At 43.7% G+C, this 21,588-nt stretch overlaps 1 protein-coding gene across 1 annotated transcript; it reads right to left on the reverse strand.

Moving 5' to 3' along the window:
• Positions 1-329: 329 nt before the first annotated feature.
• LOC123984493 lies at positions 330-8,837 on the reverse strand. Its single transcript, XM_046071408.1, has 5 exons — positions 8,602-8,837; positions 6,789-6,818; positions 5,346-5,604; positions 4,722-4,935; positions 330-1,140 (listed from the first exon to the last, which is right to left on the reverse strand). Exons 1-5 carry the CDS (start codon positions 8,752-8,754, stop codon positions 330-332), a joined length of 1,467 nt encoding a protein of 488 aa, XP_045927364.1. The 5' UTR covers positions 8,755-8,837.
• Between the last annotated feature and the right edge of the window lie 12,751 nt (positions 8,838-21,588).

Here is a 21,588-nt window from a genome sequence, read left to right on the forward strand (position 1 = left end):
TGTGACATACATAGGCGCTTAATATGAAGAAAAATGTACATATAGATTTAACATTTAAGAAAGTACAATGAGGATTTTTTTTTGTCTCTTCTGTGTTAAAAAAAGAAAGCACACAAGGTGGGTATGACCTGCAGCAACCAAACCTGACCACAACTGTATGTAGACAAACTGCATTTAGCAGCATGAGCATTTTACATAGTTTAAAGTTCAGTTATTTTAAGAAACCCTTACCTTACAGATACTCTTTTTTATTGCTGTCCAACAGTATTTGTAATTTTACATACTGGCCTTGACGAGCGTGCGTCATGTGAGCAGTCTCCACTTTGGAGCTATTGTGAGGCTGAGTATTCTCCTTTCCCTTGTATCTTTTGCATTTTAGCAGCCTGCTCACTTTGGGTGTTTTCTGCAGGCCTTTTCAAAGGTGCAATGTCTTTCTTTTCCTTTAGAGATTTCATTTTGTGCAGGTCTTCTCTTTGGATGATTGTGGCTGACATGTTTTGGGTTACTTTATGTCCCTTAATCATGTCGTTTGGTTTACCTGAAACCAAGTCCTTAATCTTGTTAGAAGTCTGTCCTTGTTTAGACTTGAGCAGTGTTTTGGCCACAATCTCTTGCTTTTCCTTACCATCAGTCTTATTACTGACAGCAGTTGTGTTATTCTCATTGCTCTGTAGCTGTTTGATATTGTCTTTTCCTTTACTGACTGGCTTTTCTTTTGCAGAAACACTCAGATTGTCAAGTTTTGTCTCTTGCCTGCAGGCACTCCCCATTAATGTCCCATTGGAGGTCTGCACATCGTTAGGATTCACATAAGGGCCCAGCCCAAGGGCTGCATCATCAGCAGAGTTCTGTTCAGGTACATCCACCTCTGCCACATTCTCAGGTATGGCATTCTGCGCATTGACAGCATCATCTGGCAAGACAGCAAACCCAATGTCCCCACCATATGAAAAACCATCATCAAAGCATGCCGACTGGCTCGTTTCAACGTGTTGTGTGTAAGACGGCCCTGGAAGCAGCTCAATCCAAGAAATGACTTCTGTAGCCTGTTCGCTGGTTTCCTTCCTGGTCGTCCTCGGGCCATGGTGTTGGTGGGTGTGGTTGTGGGCCGCTGCTGTGTTCTGTTTCAACCTCATCCAACTGGTCACTGGGTATTAAATGGTTAAAGGTGTCCACAATATCCATGGATGCTGCCGCCTTCCTGTAGTCAAAATTGTAGACAAAGCAGGTTAATATTGTTACAGCAAGCACTCGTGCATTGTCTTGGCCAAATGAAATGGAAGCTTCTAAATGAGGCCGTTGTTACCAAACTCCTAGTATTTCATTGTACTAGAAGTGCTTTAAGAGAACTGAAAACCCAACTACTTTTGATGAAACTGAACAGCCTTTGGTGAGAAAAAAAACCTAATACGTTTCATGAGAGATACAATAAGTATACAGTCCCCTCCAAAAGTATTGGAACGGTAAGGCAAATTCCTTTGTTTTTGTTGTTCACTGAAGACATTTGGCTTTAAGATCAAAAGATGAGTATGAAACAAGAGTTCAGAATTTCAGCTCTCATTTCCTGGTATTCACATCTAGATGTGTTAAACAACTCAGGACAAACCACCCTTTGTTTGAACCCACCCATTTTTCAAGTGAGCAAAACTATTGGAACGTGTGACTGACAAATGTTTCTTGTTGCCCAGGTGTTGCCTTTTAGGTTGATTGTCCAAACATTAAATAGCTCTGCATGACTAGTTTAAGTTTTCATCCTTGGTACAAACCCATAAAGACTGCATTTCCTGTTAAAGAGGATAAACCAACATGAAGACCAGAGAGCTGTCTATGGGAGGAAAGCAAGCCAGTGTGAAGCTGAGAAAAGAAGGAAAATCGACCAGAGCCATTGGAAAAACATTGGGCATAGCAAGCACAACAATTTGGAATGTCCTGAAAAAGAAAGTACTGGTGTACTGAGCAACAGACGTCCAACAGGTCGGCCAAGGAAAACAACAGTAGTTGATGACAGAAATATCATGAAAGCTGTGAAGAAAACCCCCAAAACATCAGTAAGTGACATCACCAACGACCTCCACAGTGCAGGGGTGAAGGTATCACAATCCACTGTTGGAAGAAGACTCAGAGAGCAGAAATATAGAGGCCACACCGCAAGATGCAAACCACTCATCAGCAGGAAGAATTGGAAGGCAAGATTGAAATTTGCTAAGAAGTACAGAGATGAGCCGCTAAAGTTCTGTAACACAATCTTATGGACTGATGAGACCAAGATTAATCTCTAGCAAAGTGATGGAAGGCCAAAGTGTGGAGCAAGAAAGGAACTGTTTATGATCCGAAGCACACAAGCTCATCTGTGAAGCATGGTGGAGGTAACGTCATGGCTTGGGGCGTGCGTGGCTGCTTCTGGGACAGGCTCATTAATATTTATGGATGATGTAACTGATGATGGTAGTACAGAAACATTTTGTCTGCTAATGTACGGAGAAATGCATTGAAACTAATCGGGAGGAAGTTTATCCTTAACCAATAGAGCATGCATTTCACCTCCTTAAGAGGAGACTGAAGGGAGAAACACCCCGAAACAAAGAAAGAAAGAAGTTGCGGTAAAAGCCTGGAATAGCATCACAAATGAAGAATGCATCAGTTTGGTGATGTCGATGGGTCGCAGGCTTGAGGCAGTTATTGCAAGCAAGGGTTATGCCACCAAATATTAAATATTATTTACTTTAAAATGATTTGTTCCTTTACTTTTGCTCACCTAAGAATGCTGTGGTTTAATACAAACGGTGATATGTCCTAAGTTGTTTAACACATCTAGATGTGAATACCAGGAAATGAGAGCTGAAATTCTGAACTCTTGTCTCATACTCATCTTTTGATCTTAAAGCCAAATGTCTTCAGTGAACAACAAAAACAAAGGAATTTGCCTTACCGTTCCAATACTTTTGGAGGGGACTGTATATCAATTAATTAGCTCAGCTTTGAAAGCCCATTTGAATGCCAACCAATCAAACAAATTATTACTAAAATAGGAGCAAGAAATCAAGACCACTAATCAAAGAAGGTGATTAAGTTGAATGTATGGTATTATAATTTGACACTAGCTCAGAATAAACTATATACAGGTGCTGGTCATATAATTAGAATATCATCAAAAAGTTGATTTATTTCAGTAATTCCATTCAAAAAGTGAAACTTGGATATTCTATTCATTCATTACACACAGACTAATATATTTCAAATGTTTATTTCATTTAAATTGTGATGATTAAAACTGACAACTAATGAAAATCCCAAATTCAGGATCTCCAAAAATTCGAATATTACTTAAGACCAATACAAAAAAAAGGATTTTTAGAATTGTTGGCCAACTGAAAAGTATGAGCATGTACAGCACTCAATACTTAGTTGGGGCTCCTTTTGCCTGAATTACTGCAGCAATGCAGTGTGGCATGGAGTCCATCAGTCTGTGGCACTGCTCAGGTGTTATGAGAGCCCAGGTTGCTCGGATAGTGGCCTTCAGCTCTTCTGCATTGTTGGGTCTGGCGTATCGCATCTTCCTCTTCACAATACCCCCTAGATTTTCTATAGGGTTAAGGTCAGGCGAGTTTGCTGGCCAATTAAGAACAGGGATACCATGGTCCTTAAACCAGGTACTGGTAGCTTTGGCACTGTGTGCAGGTGCCTGGTCCTGTTGGAAAATGAAATCTGCATCTCCATAAAGTTGGTCAGCAGCAGGAAGCATGAAGTGCTCTAAAACTTCCTGGTAGACAGCTGCATTGACCTTGGACCTCAGAAAACACAGTGGACCAACACCAGCAGATGACATGGCACCCGAAACCATCACTGACTGTGGAAACTTTACACTGGACTTCAAGCAACGGGGATTCTGTGCCTCTCCTCTCTTCCTCCAGACTCTGGGACCTTGATTTCCAAAGGAAATTTACTTTCATCAGAGAACATAACTTTGGACCACTCAGCAGCAGTCCAGTCCTTTTTGTCTTTAGTCCAGGCGAGACGCTTCTGACGCTGTCTTGTTCAAGAGTGGCTTTACACAAGGAATGCGACAGCTGAAACCCATGTCTTGCATATGTCTGTGCGTGGTGGTTCTTGAAGCACTGACTCCAGCTGCAGTCCACTCTTTGTGAATCCCCCCACATTTTTGAATGGGTTTTGTTTCACAATCCTCTCCAGGGTGTGGTTATCCCTATTGCTTGTACACTTTTTTCTACCACATCTTTTCCTTCCCTTCGCCTCTCTATTAATGTGCTTGGACACAGAGCTCTGTGAACAGCCAGCCTCTTTAGCAATGACCTTTTGTGTCTTGCCCTCCTTGTGCAAGGTGTCAAAGGTCGTCTTTTGGACAGCTGTCAAGTCAGCAGTCTTCACTATGATTGTGTAGCCTACAGAACTAGACTGAGAGACCATTTAAAGGCCTTCGCAGGTGTTTTGAGTTAATTAGCTGATTAGAGTGTGGCACCAGGTGTCTACAATATTGAACCTTTTCACAATATTCTAATTTTCTGAGTTACTGATTTTGGGGTTTTCATTAGTTGTCAGTTATATTCATCAAAATTAAAAGGAATGAACACTGGAAATATATCAGCCTGTGTGGAATGAATGTATACATTATACAAGTTTCACTTTTTGAATGGAATTACTGAAATAAATCAACTTTTTGATGATATTCTAATATATGACCAGCAACTGTATGTTCCCCTTACCTGACAGTGCCTTCTGACACGCCTGGCACAGACAGTGTGACATCCAGGGGAACTTGGCACTGCCCTCTGAGGATACTCATCATACGGAGAGCCTCCACCTCACTGCGGGGGGCGTTGACTGAGGCACACCCCAGATACGTCAGCTGGCTGAACACAACGCTGTCCTCATCTGGGATGGGACTGCAAGGACTGCCCTCTGATGATGATTCATCTGCTGTAAGGGGGCAATGGATTGGGTGAGGAGTGGAAAGGAGTAGAGGAAAGGAAAGAAAAGCCAAATGATTTGATTATTTTATGACTCCTATTATGATCTTATGATGGTACATCAACATTATTCCTCTTTTGAGATGTCTTCTGCAAAGTAGAAATGAGGTGAAATGAGGTGAAGCAGATCAGTGAAATGCATGCAAGAAATGCATAGAGGGGATAAGTAAATGAACAGAAAACGGCAAGAGTTCTCTGCTACAAAGATAGAAAGAGGCAATGAGGGAAGTGCAAAGACTTATGGTATTCTGTATGATTCAGACGTCTGGGTGTAATATTATGTCTTAGAAGATAAGAGCCATTGTGTCAGCTTCGAAAGACACAAAAAAAGAGGATAAGAAACGTCACATCATTGCTCACCTCGGTACGACCTCTCATTCAGCTCGCTCTCCTGAGCCGTCTGAACAGGAAGCACCATCTCCAACTTGGGTGGTGGTGCGCTCAGAGGGTCAGAGCCTGGTGGTACAGGTGAAGCTGTAGTGGGAAGAAGGCCATGGTCGCCCGCACCAAGGCTGTCCATTCCTGTTTCTGATCCGAGCCCAGTGTCAGCTACCGATGGGTCCATGAGGACATCCTCTAACTCCCTCTGGAGCTGCTGCTCACTTCCATTCCCCACAATCTGACACACACACACACACAGGAGTATAAACAAACACACACATACACACACACAGATAGAAACAGACATGAACACAACCACATCAAGGTGCAGGGACAAATAGAAGCAAAAAAAGCAACATATTTAAAAAAACTCAAGAACAAATACTTCACTGAAGTGATTACCATAACATATGGGTCAAATGTAAGCTAATCTTTAGGCCTACATCAACTACATTACAATTCTTTTCTCTTACACTTTGAAGAAATGCGCAGTGGGTAAATAAAGTGTGTATAAGGGGGGAAAGATGCCTTGTTTCATGTTGGTGGTCAGCGATATATCTTCATTAAACTTCATCCAATATTAGTGATTAGTAAGTATGTGAGTTTGAGTTGTGAAATACCTGCATCAAGACATTAGAAGAGCCATGCCAACACTAAGTATGTGAGCTTATTCCAAAACTAACAAACAAAAATCCAAGAGCAAACCATGAAGTGCCACAAAAAGAGGCAATGCCCCCATTTTCTGCTTGCTGTGGCAACAGCCTGATGTTGGGTAAGAAATGGAAAGCAGACTTGAGCTGCAGAGGGCACTGCTGTTCTGAGCAATAAGGGATAGGTACAGACAAATCAGCCTTTGTGGTATATGTGATTATTGAATGGTGGAATATTCAAGAAGGCTCTCCATGTATAGACAGCCATAAATAATATTTGTGCCGTAGAGGCATATGGTAATTTGTTCAGTTCTCTTATACTCAAACAAGTACCTAAAACGGGATGGATACTACAGTACAACTACAGTGTCAATAGGTCTAGTGCCATATGTTGAAAAAAAGATTATTATTTGAAGACTGATGTTAAGCAGCTCCAGTCAATTCTCTATTTAGGTTCAGACATCTGACATAACTGCACTACTACACATTCAACTGTGGCGGGCCGTGTGATTTACAAGTAGATGCTAAATGCCTGGGCAGTTGTCAGGTACAACTGCAGCCCTATATGAGAGAATGTCTATCACTACCATCATCAAAACTTAAGAGGCTGGCTACGGGCATCACAGCAGCCGGCAAAAATACATAGTGCACAAATAATCACAGACAGAATCACCACGGAATCACAATCATAGAAAGAGAGAAAAATAGGTACAAGCAAGAAAGAGGTCCAGAGAGAGAGAGAGAGAGAAAGATAGTGAGAGAAGAGACTGACCTTAAAGCTGACCCCTTCCTCAGAAATCACCTGCATAACAAACAACAAGTTTAGACACACTGACTCCTCTCTGACTGGATGGGCTGACTGGGAGGGAAATGTGCACGAGAGTGTGTTGGTGAAAAACCAATACATGATATCTGGATGACCAGGTGTCAGTAAATGGAGTGATTTCACCACTACAAACTGAGAACAGTGGGTGTGTGTGGGACAGCATACAGACGGCCGCCACTAGGCTGCACAAAACTGATACCACTGCTCGGTTTTCCTTTAACAGACTCTGTACTCATGAAATATGCGAAACCATATTCTCTCATATCCAAGCGCAGCAAATGACAGGGAAAAAAAGTGTATCTGCATCTTCCTATCAACTGAACATGCAACATCCTTGCTCTGTCGGCACCATCTTCTGGTACCTTTACAAATACAAATCAACAATTCCTTCCTCCACAAAGAAACACGGGTACAGTAATGATGTAAACTAACAGACACAGAATGAACAAGTGAGACAGCTACTTAAGTAAATTCAATAAAAAGAAATGTGATAACTAGGACACTGAAGGGGAAGAGAGGACAGGAGAGGAGAGGTGAGGAAAGGAACTTGAACCCCTTAGGCACACATGGGATGGTGGCTGGTAGCTACATGTCTTTCCTCAGGAAGTCTTGGTTCTCTTTATGGAGACACAGCCGGGTAGTCACAAAACACCATTATTTTCCCTGACAATGAGTCCAAAGCACTCGCAGCTGCATCGCCACACTGTTTGTAAACTAATTTCTGCTGAGTGGTGCTAAGTGAAGCACTGAATTGAATCGCATAGGTCATACTGTATGTCAGACATACCAGGGTACGATAGCACATGCTTTATGCTGACTGAGTGCAGATGGGACATGCTTTTTAGGTAGCATTCATCTTGCTGACACTGAATGACAAACATTTGAGCTGGCTTGTCTTACACTTTCAGTTCGCACAAAAAAAAATGCTTGCTTGATTTGCAAGGATGACACCTTTCTTTTTCCACTAACCCATACTACTTCAATAATAGTGACATTTCATCGGGGAAGAACTCGGAAAATAAATGTAATTCTGAGAGCAAGTTCTTCACTAGAAACAAAGCCTGTGAAAACGTGCTCTCAATTTCTGTTGATGGGCACACGCTAACAAGGTTTTAAGGGCTTCCTTAGCCATAAGAAGCAAATTAAAAGGGTAAAAAACACACACCTATAAACAACTATAAGAAGAAGGTAGAGTGAGAATGTAGAAAAAGCAAAACAATAAATTGTTAGCCTTATTGTTAGAGTGTGAGACTGCATTCTTTTTTTAAAAGATGGACCAGAGCTCTTGACATGTGAGTGATGAACACAACCTGGTAACAATGGACTATGTATGGACTGGGACACCTAACCTGCAAATTTAACAAGTTACACACTGACGACAAATACAGTAGGTATAGATAAAATAAACATCAAAATGTTTTGGTAATTCATACTGTGGGTCCTGAGATACTCTCCTAAGTCATTACTATTGCAAAAAAAGAGTGCAGACAGGAGGCAGCGCACTATGGCCTGTCATCCTACTGGTGTTCTGAAAAGAATTATTGCTTTACAGTATTATCAGTAGTGACTAGCCTATACTTGTGTTATTCATAGTAAGAAGCATCTTAGGAAAGAATTTATGCCCATGAGCTTGTTATCACTGTAAATCTCAATAGACCAGTGACACTGAACCTAAAGTCTGATTTGACCAGCACAGCTCTCTGAAGTCTCCCTTCTCTCCCTTGTGCTTCCATCCATACCTACACCCAACCAACCTTACCTTCAATCCTGTCTTTTCATCATCACTACCATTGTTAGTGGAGGAGGGTGTCTCGTCCCCTAGCCGGGACACAAGGACAAAGTCCTCACTGTTGAGAGTGGACACTGAGTCCGAAGACACGCTAATCTTCCCCACCGAGCCCTTGTCATCCATGGCTGCCGCTGTTAAACTCAGCCACGCTGCTCATGAATGGAAGACGGGAGGAGGAAGTGGTGGGAGATGATGAGCAAAATCACCTAGAAAAAGAAAAAAATAAATAAAGAAAAGAAGCAAAAAACAGTCATGATGTGATGAAATCCATGAAAAGCATTGTTCAAGGCAACTGGAAACGCAGCTACTTAGAAACTTACCCCTAAAAAATGGTGAGGCCATTCATTATTCACTTTTAGAGGTCTTTTAAACACCTTAAGGAAACTGTGAGGCAGCTTTATAAAAGCCAGACAAAGGGAGCATAAAGAGAAAATAGAGGGTGAAAAAGGTTAAGCAAAGCTTAAGTCAAGAGAAAGTGGAGGAGAGCGGGCTACAATGAAGAAGCAAAGACACAGGAAAGATCAGAGGAAAACGGCATCTGTGGGTCATCTGAGGAAATTGTGTCTATCTCAGCAGAATAAAAGGAGAGGTATTTGCAAAATAGCTTGATGCAATGTGAAGCCATGTTGATGCAAGTGTCACTTAGAAACAGAAACATGCATATGAAAGTGAAGAATTAAGCAACAAGCCAGCTTGTTCCTACAGCCACCCATCTGTCTCCTGTCAGTATTGTCCCTTACAAAAATTAAACTGTGGCCCCCCACCATCATCGCATTTGTCATATGCACCAGAAATACCTAAACGCACAAAAAATGATGCACTGATTGTGCTAATTGCATTGCACGCACTCCTCAGTGCACAACTGTTCTCCCGGCCCGCAGCCACAACCACAAATAACCTAAGCTGAGATCCTGTGGGAATCATCATCTCATCCCTCGCTCTGCCTTTTACTCCAGCTCCCTCCATCAATGACATTTTAATATAGCATCATATTTCACACACAAGATAAATGCATACAATGAGCCATTAAAGACGACATTTTGTGTGATCAAGAAATGTTTGCAAATTCTTAAAAATCAATCAAGTATTTGTGAGGACAGTTAATGACAGGACAAAGGTCCTGGAAAGAAGAAGTAAGGTTTGGAACAGGTATAGGATTGCGAGAAAAAGGAATAAAGGAATGAATACTATTCACTTTTTACCTCTAACTGCAAAGTCAAAAATCCAAATATTAAATAAAATAATTTTCAGTCTATTTGTAAGTTTAGGTTGGCAGTAGGTAATAAAGGTAGTTTTACAGGCAACATGACGTAGAGGTCTAGTGTTACAGTTAAGGAAAAAGGTAACTCCTGACACAGGGAGGTGCCACTGTGTGTAACACAGGAAGAAAGGTTCTGGCAGAAATGACTATTTCTGGCCATTTCCCCCTCTCCACTCCTCCTTTTCATTCTCTCCCATCTTGTCTTCTACTAGTCTTTTCTTATTTATGCCCTTCTTATCTCCACCCCTGAAATTCTTTTATTTTCTCTCACCCTTTATTGCATTACTCTCTTCTACTCAGCCCTCGCAGTCCTGCATACTGGTAAAGGTTTTAGTTGCTGTTTCTTCCAATTCGCTCTCTTGTCAAACCCCTGCCCGCCTTTCCTATTCAAAGCAGGTCCAACAATGGATTAGTAATAAAAGAAAGGTCCATAGTGGAAAGGTCAAAGCAGTTAATAATGTGCATTACTTATGATAACATTGTTATACTGACCCAGAATGAAATCCAACATAAGTAGCTATCTCTGTGTGACTAGGTTTTACAACATCTTGTGCTGAAATTAATTATTACACTACAAAACATCAACTGCGTAACATAAACTGAAAGCTTAGGCTTGTTCTCTTTATGTGTTAACAGCAAATTGAGGAAATGAGAGACTGGCATTCATCCAAAGGTCCTGGGTGTTGTTTTTCACTTGACTGCAAAACTGAAGTAGAAAGACAGGGTCATCAGGTAAAATAATTTGTCATGCGAAACATACTGTAGCCTTAGATGGAGCAGAAAACTGTCACTCTCTGACCTCTGAAACCTGTGTTTAGCCATTAGAACTAGTTTCTAATGCTGCACAATGGAGCTGCAACAATTATGAGTCACATAACTTGAAAGTTAGTTTCACATTTGTAGTTTGCTTCACCTCGCTAAGACTAAAAAAGATATGTTGTTTCCTTTTAGTTGTTCGCTGTTTCAAGTTCACACTCATTACAAACTACATTCTGCACTATAATAGACCCATGAGGGAAGTGACAGCAAGTTACTGCACCATGTGTGTTTATTTAACGTCTCTAGTATCACAAAGAACCCATGAACATCAACAATGGACAGAAGCTATGTTTCACTCACTTTTTAATGAACTGCTACAATACACAGAGGACAGAAGCTCACCATACCTCTGTTTTACCACCTTTTCACTTCCTAATGCCATGGGAAAAATGGATCTTGAAAAGATCTTGCATAAATATACAGTATATACACTTATGCAACCAGGTTATTGTAAGGTTTTTATTTTTCCCCCCTCAAAGATTTCAGTTTGTTTTTCAACTGACCTTCTCTCAAACTGGCTGGACAATTGGAGAGCCTCTCGATTTCGCACGTCAAATTCAATCAGATTGAACTCGCACACAGTAAAGGCATACCCCTAATATGACATACTTTGCACCCAACATCAGCCTGCCACAAGAATTAGAAACACTTGTGTGGGTGCGGAGTTCCATCATGAGCCTATAATATTATCTGCTTAGATGTTTAGTCAAGCAACTTTTAAAAATGTCTTCAAACATTAACCCTACATGTCCAAAAGACAAAGAGCATCTGACAAGTAGCAATCCAAGAGGGACATTTGCATCACTCAGTCGCTTCTTATCTTCTCAGGCTTTTAATCTTGAAGAGACACAGCAGAATGTTTACACCGCCTTTGCCATTTTTAGCGCATTTGTCCTCTGAGTAATTAGCCTAGTTCTTTTTTGTGTTGATGAACTCTGAGTTCATTGTTTTATCTCAAGTTGGACCCAGCGGCATTGAGCTTACTTATTACCATATTCATATTCAGTTCATTTTAAACCACAATTTCTACTTTGATAGATATATGAAAGCATTAAAGAACTTTCATGGAAACAAATTAATTAATTTAGACCTTTACATTCTGAAAGCCTCTGAGTAGCGGCCAATAAAACCTTCCGGCAGCATCTTTTTACAAGCTTAGACTAAATCCTCATACTTGACAGTAATGACTAACCACCCTACATTACATATCCACATGGAGCATTTCAGAACAAGAGCGTTTTGCTTGTCTGATTTTGCTGACTTTATTTTGAAAATCGACCGGTTTCTCTATGCCGTTCTGTGTCCGACTTCCTGCCTCGTTCATCTGCTCTGTGCTGCTTGACTTCCGTCAAAAATAGACTGGCAGTGAATATTGAAGCTAAACTTCAATAAATAAATCGCAAATTGAATCGTAATCGCAATACCTGGCAGAAAAATCCCAATTAGATCTTTTCACCCTATCGTTCAGCCCTAGTGGCAATTCACCAATTAATTCATGTTTCAAGTAGCACTGAAACTCTAACAACCTTTGCAGTCAAGCATAGATGAACACCATACATGCATAATAAACAGAAAATAAAGTACTGTTCATGGAGGATTACAGGTAGCGCCCCCACCCCACACACACACACAAACAGCTATATCATGAACACAATTAGGCACTCACCCACAGGCACACATGTAGATGCATATACAAACCTCACACACTCTTTCTTTGAGTAGCTGGCGGCTCCAACAATCTTACAATGGTTGCCTTGTCACCCTGCTTTCCTCCCTAGCCTAAGCAACATCCCTCTGCCTGCTCCTGCCAAGCTACACTGTTCGTTATCAACCTTTTCAGTGCACTTGGTACATTTCCAACAAGACAAATTATGCATTGCATATCACGGTGCTGGTTGTTACAAAATGAGCAATTGCATTTCCTATCTAAAATCTTCAAAGGTTTCTAAATGTCTTAAAGTGGAGGACATTTTTAGGCTCCATTTTGACAACACTGTGGGTTTTTTTGTGCATAGAGAAGTTTCCAGGCGGCCACCCCAGTCAAATTTCCTCCCAATTTCTGTCATTTGTAACTGCAATTGTGCTGATGTGGTGATGCTGTATCATACTCGGCACAGTGCACTGGGAAGGGAAGACGCTGCCAAAACTTCCAGAGAGAAGGAGAAAAGAGCAGTCTGCATTTTCCTGCCATTCAATTTTTCAATCTAGGTTTATATCGCCAGCAGGCGTTTAAAAGGCCATTGCAACAGGCAGTCTGCTTTTATGAACACTGTTCTATGCACCTCTAATTGTGACTGAATGCTGTCCTGTATAGTGACAGTGTGTTTGTTTACACCAGTGAAAAGTAAGTAAATAAAGTCAGTGTTTCCCCTACCACTGTTTTGGGAGAGCGGGGGGATATTCATTTGATATTCAATTTGTAATATTTTCTTATTGAATTGTTGAAATTGTATTCACATGATTAAATAGAAAAATTAAAATGGATTTCATAGGGCTCTATCCACGGTCTCATGGCCCAAATTGTGAATGTAGCATAACTATAGCAAGCATCATCAGTAGGTAGTAACTTTCGCAATAAAAATGTCTAAGAGGAACGGAGAATGTGACATGCATTAACAGGCAGAAATTTGTTTGCCGCGTCTATGATGACACTACGTATCCGCAACACACCTGCTCCGTGAAACTAGGGGTCTACCACCCTCCCTGAAAAAATTCCTAGGGGAAACACTGAAAGTAGTTTTAAAATGTTTGTAATCACCTTTAGTCCCACTTTATATAGTTTGAAAAATTGTTTGACAACACCAGCTTGTTTTGGAATACAGGCGTCCTGGGGACTAATTTTTAAACAGTACGTAGGATTTACACATGCACAAAGCAGTGGGGTCACAAGCAAAAGAAAATGCTGCAAGTGGCAACATGCTGCTGTGGTTAATGCAGTGAGTTCATCAAACAAGAAGGTACCTGAAATGGAAAGAAGTGGCCAGATCTAAAAAAGATTTGCATCCCACACTAAGAGAGTAGCTTTTGGTGGGCCAATGTTACCAGTGGTATCCAAGCTGTTATGTTAAATCTGGTTCTCAGACTGTTTTTTTAAGTTTTTTCAATAAAATTCAATATTACACTATATCACTATGCAGTTATAGACATGCAGCAAGATACAATTCTGTAGACAAGAATAAGACTGTGTGAAGTGACCATTACAAAGTGACTATTGTGTTTTACAATATGATAAGGAGGACATTTTTTGTTTTAAAAACGAACAGCATCCATCAAAGGTTGTTTAAGCAAGGGATAAGATGCAATCAGGCACTGGACTGTATTTTTTCAGGATTGCAAATGAAATTGTGTAGTGTGGTAGGCCTGAGATTGACCTCACTTAACACACAAAGCAATAACAGCAGTTAGGCGGATATGGTCTGGGTGTGTCCTGCAAGGGACAATGCGGCATATAGTTTAACTTGGTGCCTGACAAGAGTGACCTCTCTTAGCTGTGTGTTGCATTTAGAAACAGAAGCAAAGTATTTGAATCTGCAATCATATCTTATGTCAATCCATGTGCTGAAATACGCATGCAGGAAACCTACGCTTCTCTTTTCTTTTTTTCGTCCCTACCAATCTCCAGCTGAACGGGCTGTTCTGGGCTGCCAGCTGGGCCCTGCGTGCACCTCACAAGGGAGAGGAAGACACAGCCAGACACAGCCAGAGAGCATTCAGGCTTCACAACACAGTCCCTTTCGACTCGCCTCACAGCACAGTTTTCAGCCAGGCAGAGATAGCAGTGAGAAAAGGGACAGAGAATGACAGAAAAAGCTTAACTACCACAAGGTGAGTCACAAGGCTCGGTACAAAAGGGAAGAGAAGGAAACTGAAGAGGAGCTCTGAATGAACACACACAAACACACACCCTAATTTGCATCTTGTTTGTACCCTGAGCATCTAATAATCATCTTTATTCAGATCCACTGCAGAGCACAGACTCCTTCTTGGCTATCCAGGAATGAAACCTCTGTGTGTCTCACACTACAACAAAACAATCTCACATGACTGAGAAAAAGACGAAAAAAACCACAATCACACAGTGCAGCCTGCCTTTAACTACTGAAATGGAGCACTGGCTGTAACAAACCCCTCCACTGTAAGATACTGAGCTGCGCAATGTGTTTATTCACAGACATTTATTTAGCAATGGTGTATCTCTGTTTATAAAGGAAACTTGATACCTGTGTGTATGTGCTTCAGCAACAAACAGTTGTTAAGGGTGTTAAGGCCTTTAGAAATTAGAACTGAAAGCAGCAAGTTACACGGATACTAGGTAATTGAGCAGTTACAAGAAAAGAGTGGTTTTACTGTGTAGCTGTTTTATGTACATTCTGCAAAATAAAAGTGAGAGAAAATGTATTGGTTTCACTCTCAAAATATTTTTTATATAATTGATATTCTACATCATTAAAGGGCATAATGTATTCAATGCTTTCCTTTAAGTTCTTTAGGCCTAATAACAGGGTTGAAATTCATTACATATAGTTTTTCCTCTTTTATAAGAAATACAAATTGGCCAACTACAGTGGGGGTCACGATTGCCCCATTTTTCAATCCATGAATTAGTCAGTTATTATTAATTACCATTTCCTAATAGTGCTACTGGCTGTGGGTTAAAGTAATGGCATGGCTGCAACGTGACTGTAAAGGGAACTGAAAACACTGAACATATATTTGCGGGCATTACATGCGAGTCTGTATACACACATACATTCACACAAAAAACTGCTTGATCATTAAAGTAGATCTCAAAGCATCTAAATCTAAAAGCAAGCCCTGTTGTGGTGGCAGCCTGGCTGACGGTGAGTGTCCTATTTATTTCTCCTTTTTGCTTGTGATTCTGTTTTCCTTGGTGTTTTGGCCTGCCTGTTTGTGTCTCCTCCTTTCCCCCTGTGTGTGTGCGCTCTCCCTCTCTCCCTCCGCTCCTGAGCCCAGCCAATGACCCGCACCTGCATCTCGTCAGCCACCTCCTCTGCCTGACACACCTGCCAGTAATCAGCCTCATCTCCGACAGTACTTCTACCCCGGTTCTCCAGTCAACCCCTGCTTGATCGTCGTTGCTCCTTACTTGGTGCCACTTCACCACTCAAGCTCTGAGTATTCTGTGTAATTCCTATTTCCCCAGTGTCTAACCCTGTCCTTGTCTCAGTCTTCTCGGTTCCCCGTGCCCGTGTTTCCCTGACGTCCGCCTCTCTCTCACCTCCACTCCTCCTACCCCTTTTCCCCTTCAATAAAGCCTGTTCTTCCAGAGTGTTGCATTTGGGTCCACTCTGTCCCCACACCACAACAGAACGATCAAGCCAACATGGACCCAGCACGCTCGCCCTCACCCCCCTCTGCAGACTCCACAGACTTCGAGGACAGGCTTCTGGCCTTCATCAAGCTGAGAGGCCTGTGGGAGAGAGCCATCTGTGCCAGGGCTCGACAGCTTTTGGTGGGTGAACCTCGTTTGAGGGACGCTAGCTTCCTCCGCACCGTATCCCCTCCACCCGTGGAGGAGTCCCCGAACATGCACCTGCCTCCCCTGCCAGTGTCTGCGTCTGGGTTGCCGTCTCAGTCTGTACTTTGCATTCCCCATAATCATCAGACCAGACCGGAAATAGACCCAGCAGACATTAGCCCTTCGCCGGAGGATCTGCGCAAGGTGAGAACCATCATGGACAATTTTCTTTGTGATTTAAGGACTGAGGATTAGCATGAGAGACTGGAAGCGCTAGCCCGTTTTGAGAAGGCTCTGGACCAAAAACCGTGCCTACTGAATGCTCCTGGTGTGGTTGGGCTGGTTCGGGAGGTGGGTCTTCTCAAAGGATCCCTGCTATCTGCTCTGAACTCCCCCAGTGCTCCTCATGCTGGGCTTAGCATGGGGCCTGCTAGCCCCCAACCTGTCCCTTCTGATCCCCGGCATGCTAGCGCCGCTGGCCCCCAACCTGTCCCTCCTGATCCCCGGCCTGCTAGCCCCGCTGGCCCCCAACCTGTCCCCCGGCCGGCTAGCCCCCAGTCTGGTCCTAATCCCCGGCCCGCTAGCGCCGTTAGCCCCCAGTCTGGTCCTGATCCCCGGCCCGCTAGCGCCGTTAGCCCCCAGTCTGGTCCTGATCCCCGGCCCGCTAGCCCCCAGTCTGGTCCTGATCCCCGGCCCGCTAGCCCCCAGTCTGGTCCTGATCCCCGGCCCACTAGCGCCGCTAGCCCCCAGTCTGGTCCTGATCCCCCGGCCCACTAGCGCCGCTAGCCCCCAGCCTGTCCCTTGGCCCGCTAGCGCTGCTAGCCCCCAGCCTGTTTCCCGGCCTGCTAGCGCCGCTAGCCTCCAGCCTGTCCCTCCTGTCCCCCGGCCCGCTAGCCCCCAGCCTGTTCCTGTTCCCCAGCCTGCTAGCGCCGCTAGCCCCCAGCCTGTTCCCCAGCCTGCTAGCACCACTAGCCTCCAGCCTGTCCCTCCTGATCCCTGGCTGGCTAGCCCCCAGTCTGGTCCTAATCCCCAGCCTGCTGGCGCCGTTAGCCCCCAGCCTGTCCCTTGGCCTGCTGGCGCCGTTAGCCCCCAGCCTGTCCCTTGGCCTGCTGGCGCCGTTAGCCCCCAGCCTGTCCCTCCTAGGGCCGCTAGATCCCAGCCTGCTCTTCATGCCGTGGCGGAGGAGCGACCGACACCTACTCCGTTGGTGGTCCGGCCAACCCCGGCCCCCCATACCTTGTCAGAGGACTGAGCGATGTCAGCCCCGTCGGTGGTCCGGCTGACTCCCGCTCCTCGTGCTCTGTTGGTGGATCGACCGGCTTTAACTTCGCCGGTGGTCCGACTGACCCCTGCTCCTCGTGCCCTGTTGGCGGATCAATCGGCTTCAGCCCCGTTGGTGGTCCGTCCGACCCCTGCTCCTCGCTCCAAGGCCATCGCCCAGCCCACGGCCCAGAACACGCCACCTCCTTGTTCTTGTCCACGGTCCCAAACCCTCCAACCCCTTCTCTGGTTCCCCCTGCTCCCGCTTCGGCGCCGGCCCTCAGCCCAGCAGCCCCGTCCCTGATTCCCCCTGCTGCTGTCACGCTGCCGGCCTTCAGCCCTACTCCCCGGTCCGTCCGAGGCTCCTTGCCCCCTCTCAGTCCCGCCTTCGGGCCGCCCTCCTGAAGCCCCTGGTCCCTCGGGACGCCCGCCTGAACCCCCTGGTCCCTCTGCCCTGCCCTCGGGACGCCCGCCTGAACCCCCTGGTCCCTCTGCCCTGCCCTCGGGACGCCCGCCTGAACCACCTGGTCCCTCTGCCCTGCCCTCGGGAGGCCCGCCTTAACTCCCTGGTCCCACTGCTCTGCCCTCGGGCACCCTGTCTGGCCCAGTTTCCTCAGTTCTGCCCTGCCCACTCGCCTGATTTTTTTTCCCAGCCCTGCCTCCCTCTCTAAGTCCCTTGTGTCCCGTTTTGGACCCTAGACCCCCGCCCACCGTCTCCCCTCCAGGTTCAATCGCCTCCCTCCATCCTCCATTCAGTCAGCTGGGCTCGCCACCCATCCCTCTCCCCTCTGACCTCTTCCACAGCGTCCTCCCGGCTCCTCCACGTGCCTCCTTGCTTCCTCTGTCCCCAGTCCCCCCGGCTCCCTTGTCTCAGTCTCCTCGGTTCCCCGTGCCCTTTTTTCCCCCGGCGTCCGCCTCTCCCTCACCTCCACTCCTCCTACCCCTTTTCCCCTTCAATAAAGCCTGTTCTTCCCAAGTGTTGTGTTCAGGTCCACTCTGTCCCCACACCACAACAAGCCCCAAGATTGTCGCATTTCCTAAATATATCAATTCAAATGGTAAAATAATTAATAAGCAATCAGTAGGAGTGTGGCGAGATCTCGCGATAGTAAAAACTGACGATATTTCTTGTTGAGGTAAAAAGCGGTCTCATGAATGCATGACATGATAATGTTGCGAGGGTCAAATTAGAATAGAAGATGCCCGCCACCACTTTTAAATTGTTTGTGTGGCAGCATTTTGGGTACCCGACGTAAAGACAAACGATATACAAGCATTTATTAATTTTGCATTTTGTGACCAGTCATATTTCGTGATTGAAGATTTCCAAAACGATATCTTCGTTTTGGGGAACCCAATATTGAATATCGTTTTGCCTGCTGACCTAAGTGTATCGTCACACCCAGTGATTCATGCATAATTTTACATGCATATTTGTGGAAAAAAGATGTTATCAAAATTGCTTTTGATGTTCTTCCTCAGGTTTTTTAAAAGTGTTTGTCATGTTCTGACCATAAAAAAATAGTTTTTAAACACAATTAACCATCTTGTTTCTTCAACTTTCACTCTGGAGCAAAGCTCAGCCTTTAAACTTCAAAGAAATAATGATTTGACATTTAACCTGATAATTGATATCAAATGATAGGACAGCCCATTGGCAACTGTGACAACAAGCTGAATCAGCTAAAAGTATACTTAATTTTACTTAAACCCACAGCTACTAAACATACATTGCCTACCACCAAAAACCTATTGGTTATGTTTTAAAACGGTGACTTGTGTTGAGTCAACAATAAGCAAGGAAGACATTACTGAGTGCTAGAAGAACTTCTTTACACTTCCGTGTGGCTTTAAACTTCTCTCTTAGCCATGAAATATACTTCCATGCTGTCAACCCCACACAGTCTGCTTTCATCTCATCCACAGCAACTTAAAGGGAACATGAATGCACTACAACTGAAGCCAGCCCGTCACCATCCAGCCGCTACTAGCTTACCAAATAACAGGTGCTTCTGCGGGGCGTTGTTGGGATTTCAAAACATTCAGGGCTCAGTCCAACTGAGCTGATCGAGTTATAATAGGAGGGACACAAGGGGACACTAGGAATGCACAGAATGTTCGGCCACACCGAAAATAGCAAAAAAAACACTTTCGGAGTATAGTATAGTAAGAAATTTTACCGAACAATTACGTTGACATGCCGGCAATGTGGAAGCATTTTAAAGTGTCTGAGAAAGACACTTTAAAATGCACTGTTCTGCTGAATTTTCTCCTAGCACATCCACTCCATCTGTGGCTGACTTCTTAGAAAAGGCAACAAACAGTTTGACTTGCTTGAGTGTTTCTGTCACACGTTTCTGAGAAGGCTCAGAAGATTAAGCTAGCCGCACCTAAATTTGGAGTGCACAAATATTCAAGCCTTTATGGTAACTGAAATGGACCAGTGCTTGCTGACAGGCAGGTTAGCGACTTTATCCTTTCATTTTCTCTCTTTATAAAGACAAGTGTTGCAGTAATTGGCAAAATAAATGGAAAAATGTGAATGTACTTGTTCGGTATTCTGCAAATTTTTTCATTATATTCAGTTTCGGCCAAGAATTTTCCTTTCACAAGAGAAATGTGTGGAATCTCAACAGAAAGTGCACCAGGCTTAAATTTGACATATTTGCTTCTGAGGAGAGGGATTGTGTTTATTGTATATAACCATGGTTCATAAGTCCTATACTTTATTATGCCTGACTTGAGAGGAGAAGCAGACATGATGGAAATGCTGAAATGTTGCTATTTTTCAAATTTTTTTTTTTTTTAATGAGAAGCTACATTCTTTACACTTTATTATTTACAGATAGATATGCTTAACATTGTTTGTATCTTTAATAATGTTAACTCTGCTAAATGACATGGAATAACTAGGGATACCAATACCAATACCTGAGGTTTGGGTATCAGCCGACACCAAGTACCAATCTGATAAGCTGTATTCCTCACTGTGAAGGAAGAGACTGGGACTCACTCTTTTATATGTAAGGCAACATCAGGCTTGATGTAAACATTGCTTCCTAACTTTGCTTCTGGAGGTACTTGATTAAACTGGCTGGTCTACATTTTGCAGTGCTAACTTGTTGGCGTAGCAATACTCCAAACTGCTGACCCTTTGTTTTTAGCATCCCTTGTTTTTAGTATTTTTGTTCGGGTCTAACTGTGAAGTGTGTTTGGCCAATATGCAAAATCAGTATCGGATTGGTGCATCCCTGAACAATGTATGCACTTGTTCCCATAATTCTTCAGACTGAAAAACTCATTGACCACCAGACCACCATCATTTTATTGTGTTTTTTAAACAACTGCTTACAAACATGCAGTCTTGTGTTACCAGTATTTGTACAAAGACCAATATTAAAAATGCATGTATCAGTACATTACTGGCATCAGCCCAAATGTGCAGAGAGATATATGGTACTCAAATTTGCTGAAAAAAATGTATAGAAAGAACAGCTGCTCTGACCTTTCCGCTCCTCTAGTACATACACTCACCTAAAGGATTATTAGGAACACCTGTTCAATTTCTCATTAATGCAATTATCTAATCAACCAATCACATGGCAGTTGCTTCAATGCATTTAGGGGCGCGGTCCTGGTCAAGACAATCTCCTGAACTCCAAACTGAATGTCAGAATGGGAAAGAAAGGTGATTTAAGCAATTTTGAGCGTGGCATGGTTGTTGGTGCCAGACGGGCCGGTCTGAGTATTTCACAATCTGCTCAGTTACTGGGATTTTCACGCACAACCATTTCTAGGGTTTACAAAGAATGGTGTGAAAAAGGAAAAACATCCAGTATGCGACAGTCCTGTGGGCGAAAATGCCTTGTTGATGCTAGAGGTCAGAGGAGAATGGGCCGACTGATTCAAGCTGATAGAAGAGCAACTTTGAATGAAATAACCACTCGTTACAACCAAGGTATGCAGCAAAGCATTTGTGAAGCCACAACACGCACAACCTTGAGGCGGATGGGCTACAACAGCAGAAGACCCCACCGGGTACCACTCATCTCCACTACAAATAGGAAAAAGAGGCTACAATTTGCAAGAGCTCACCAAAATTGGACAGTTGAAGACTGGAAAAATGTTGCCTGGTCTG

Source organism: Micropterus dolomieu, linkage group LG15 (assembly GCF_021292245.1).
Source record: "Micropterus dolomieu isolate WLL.071019.BEF.003 ecotype Adirondacks linkage group LG15, ASM2129224v1, whole genome shotgun sequence".
Taxonomy (NCBI): domain Eukaryota; kingdom Metazoa; phylum Chordata; class Actinopteri; order Centrarchiformes; family Centrarchidae; genus Micropterus; species Micropterus dolomieu.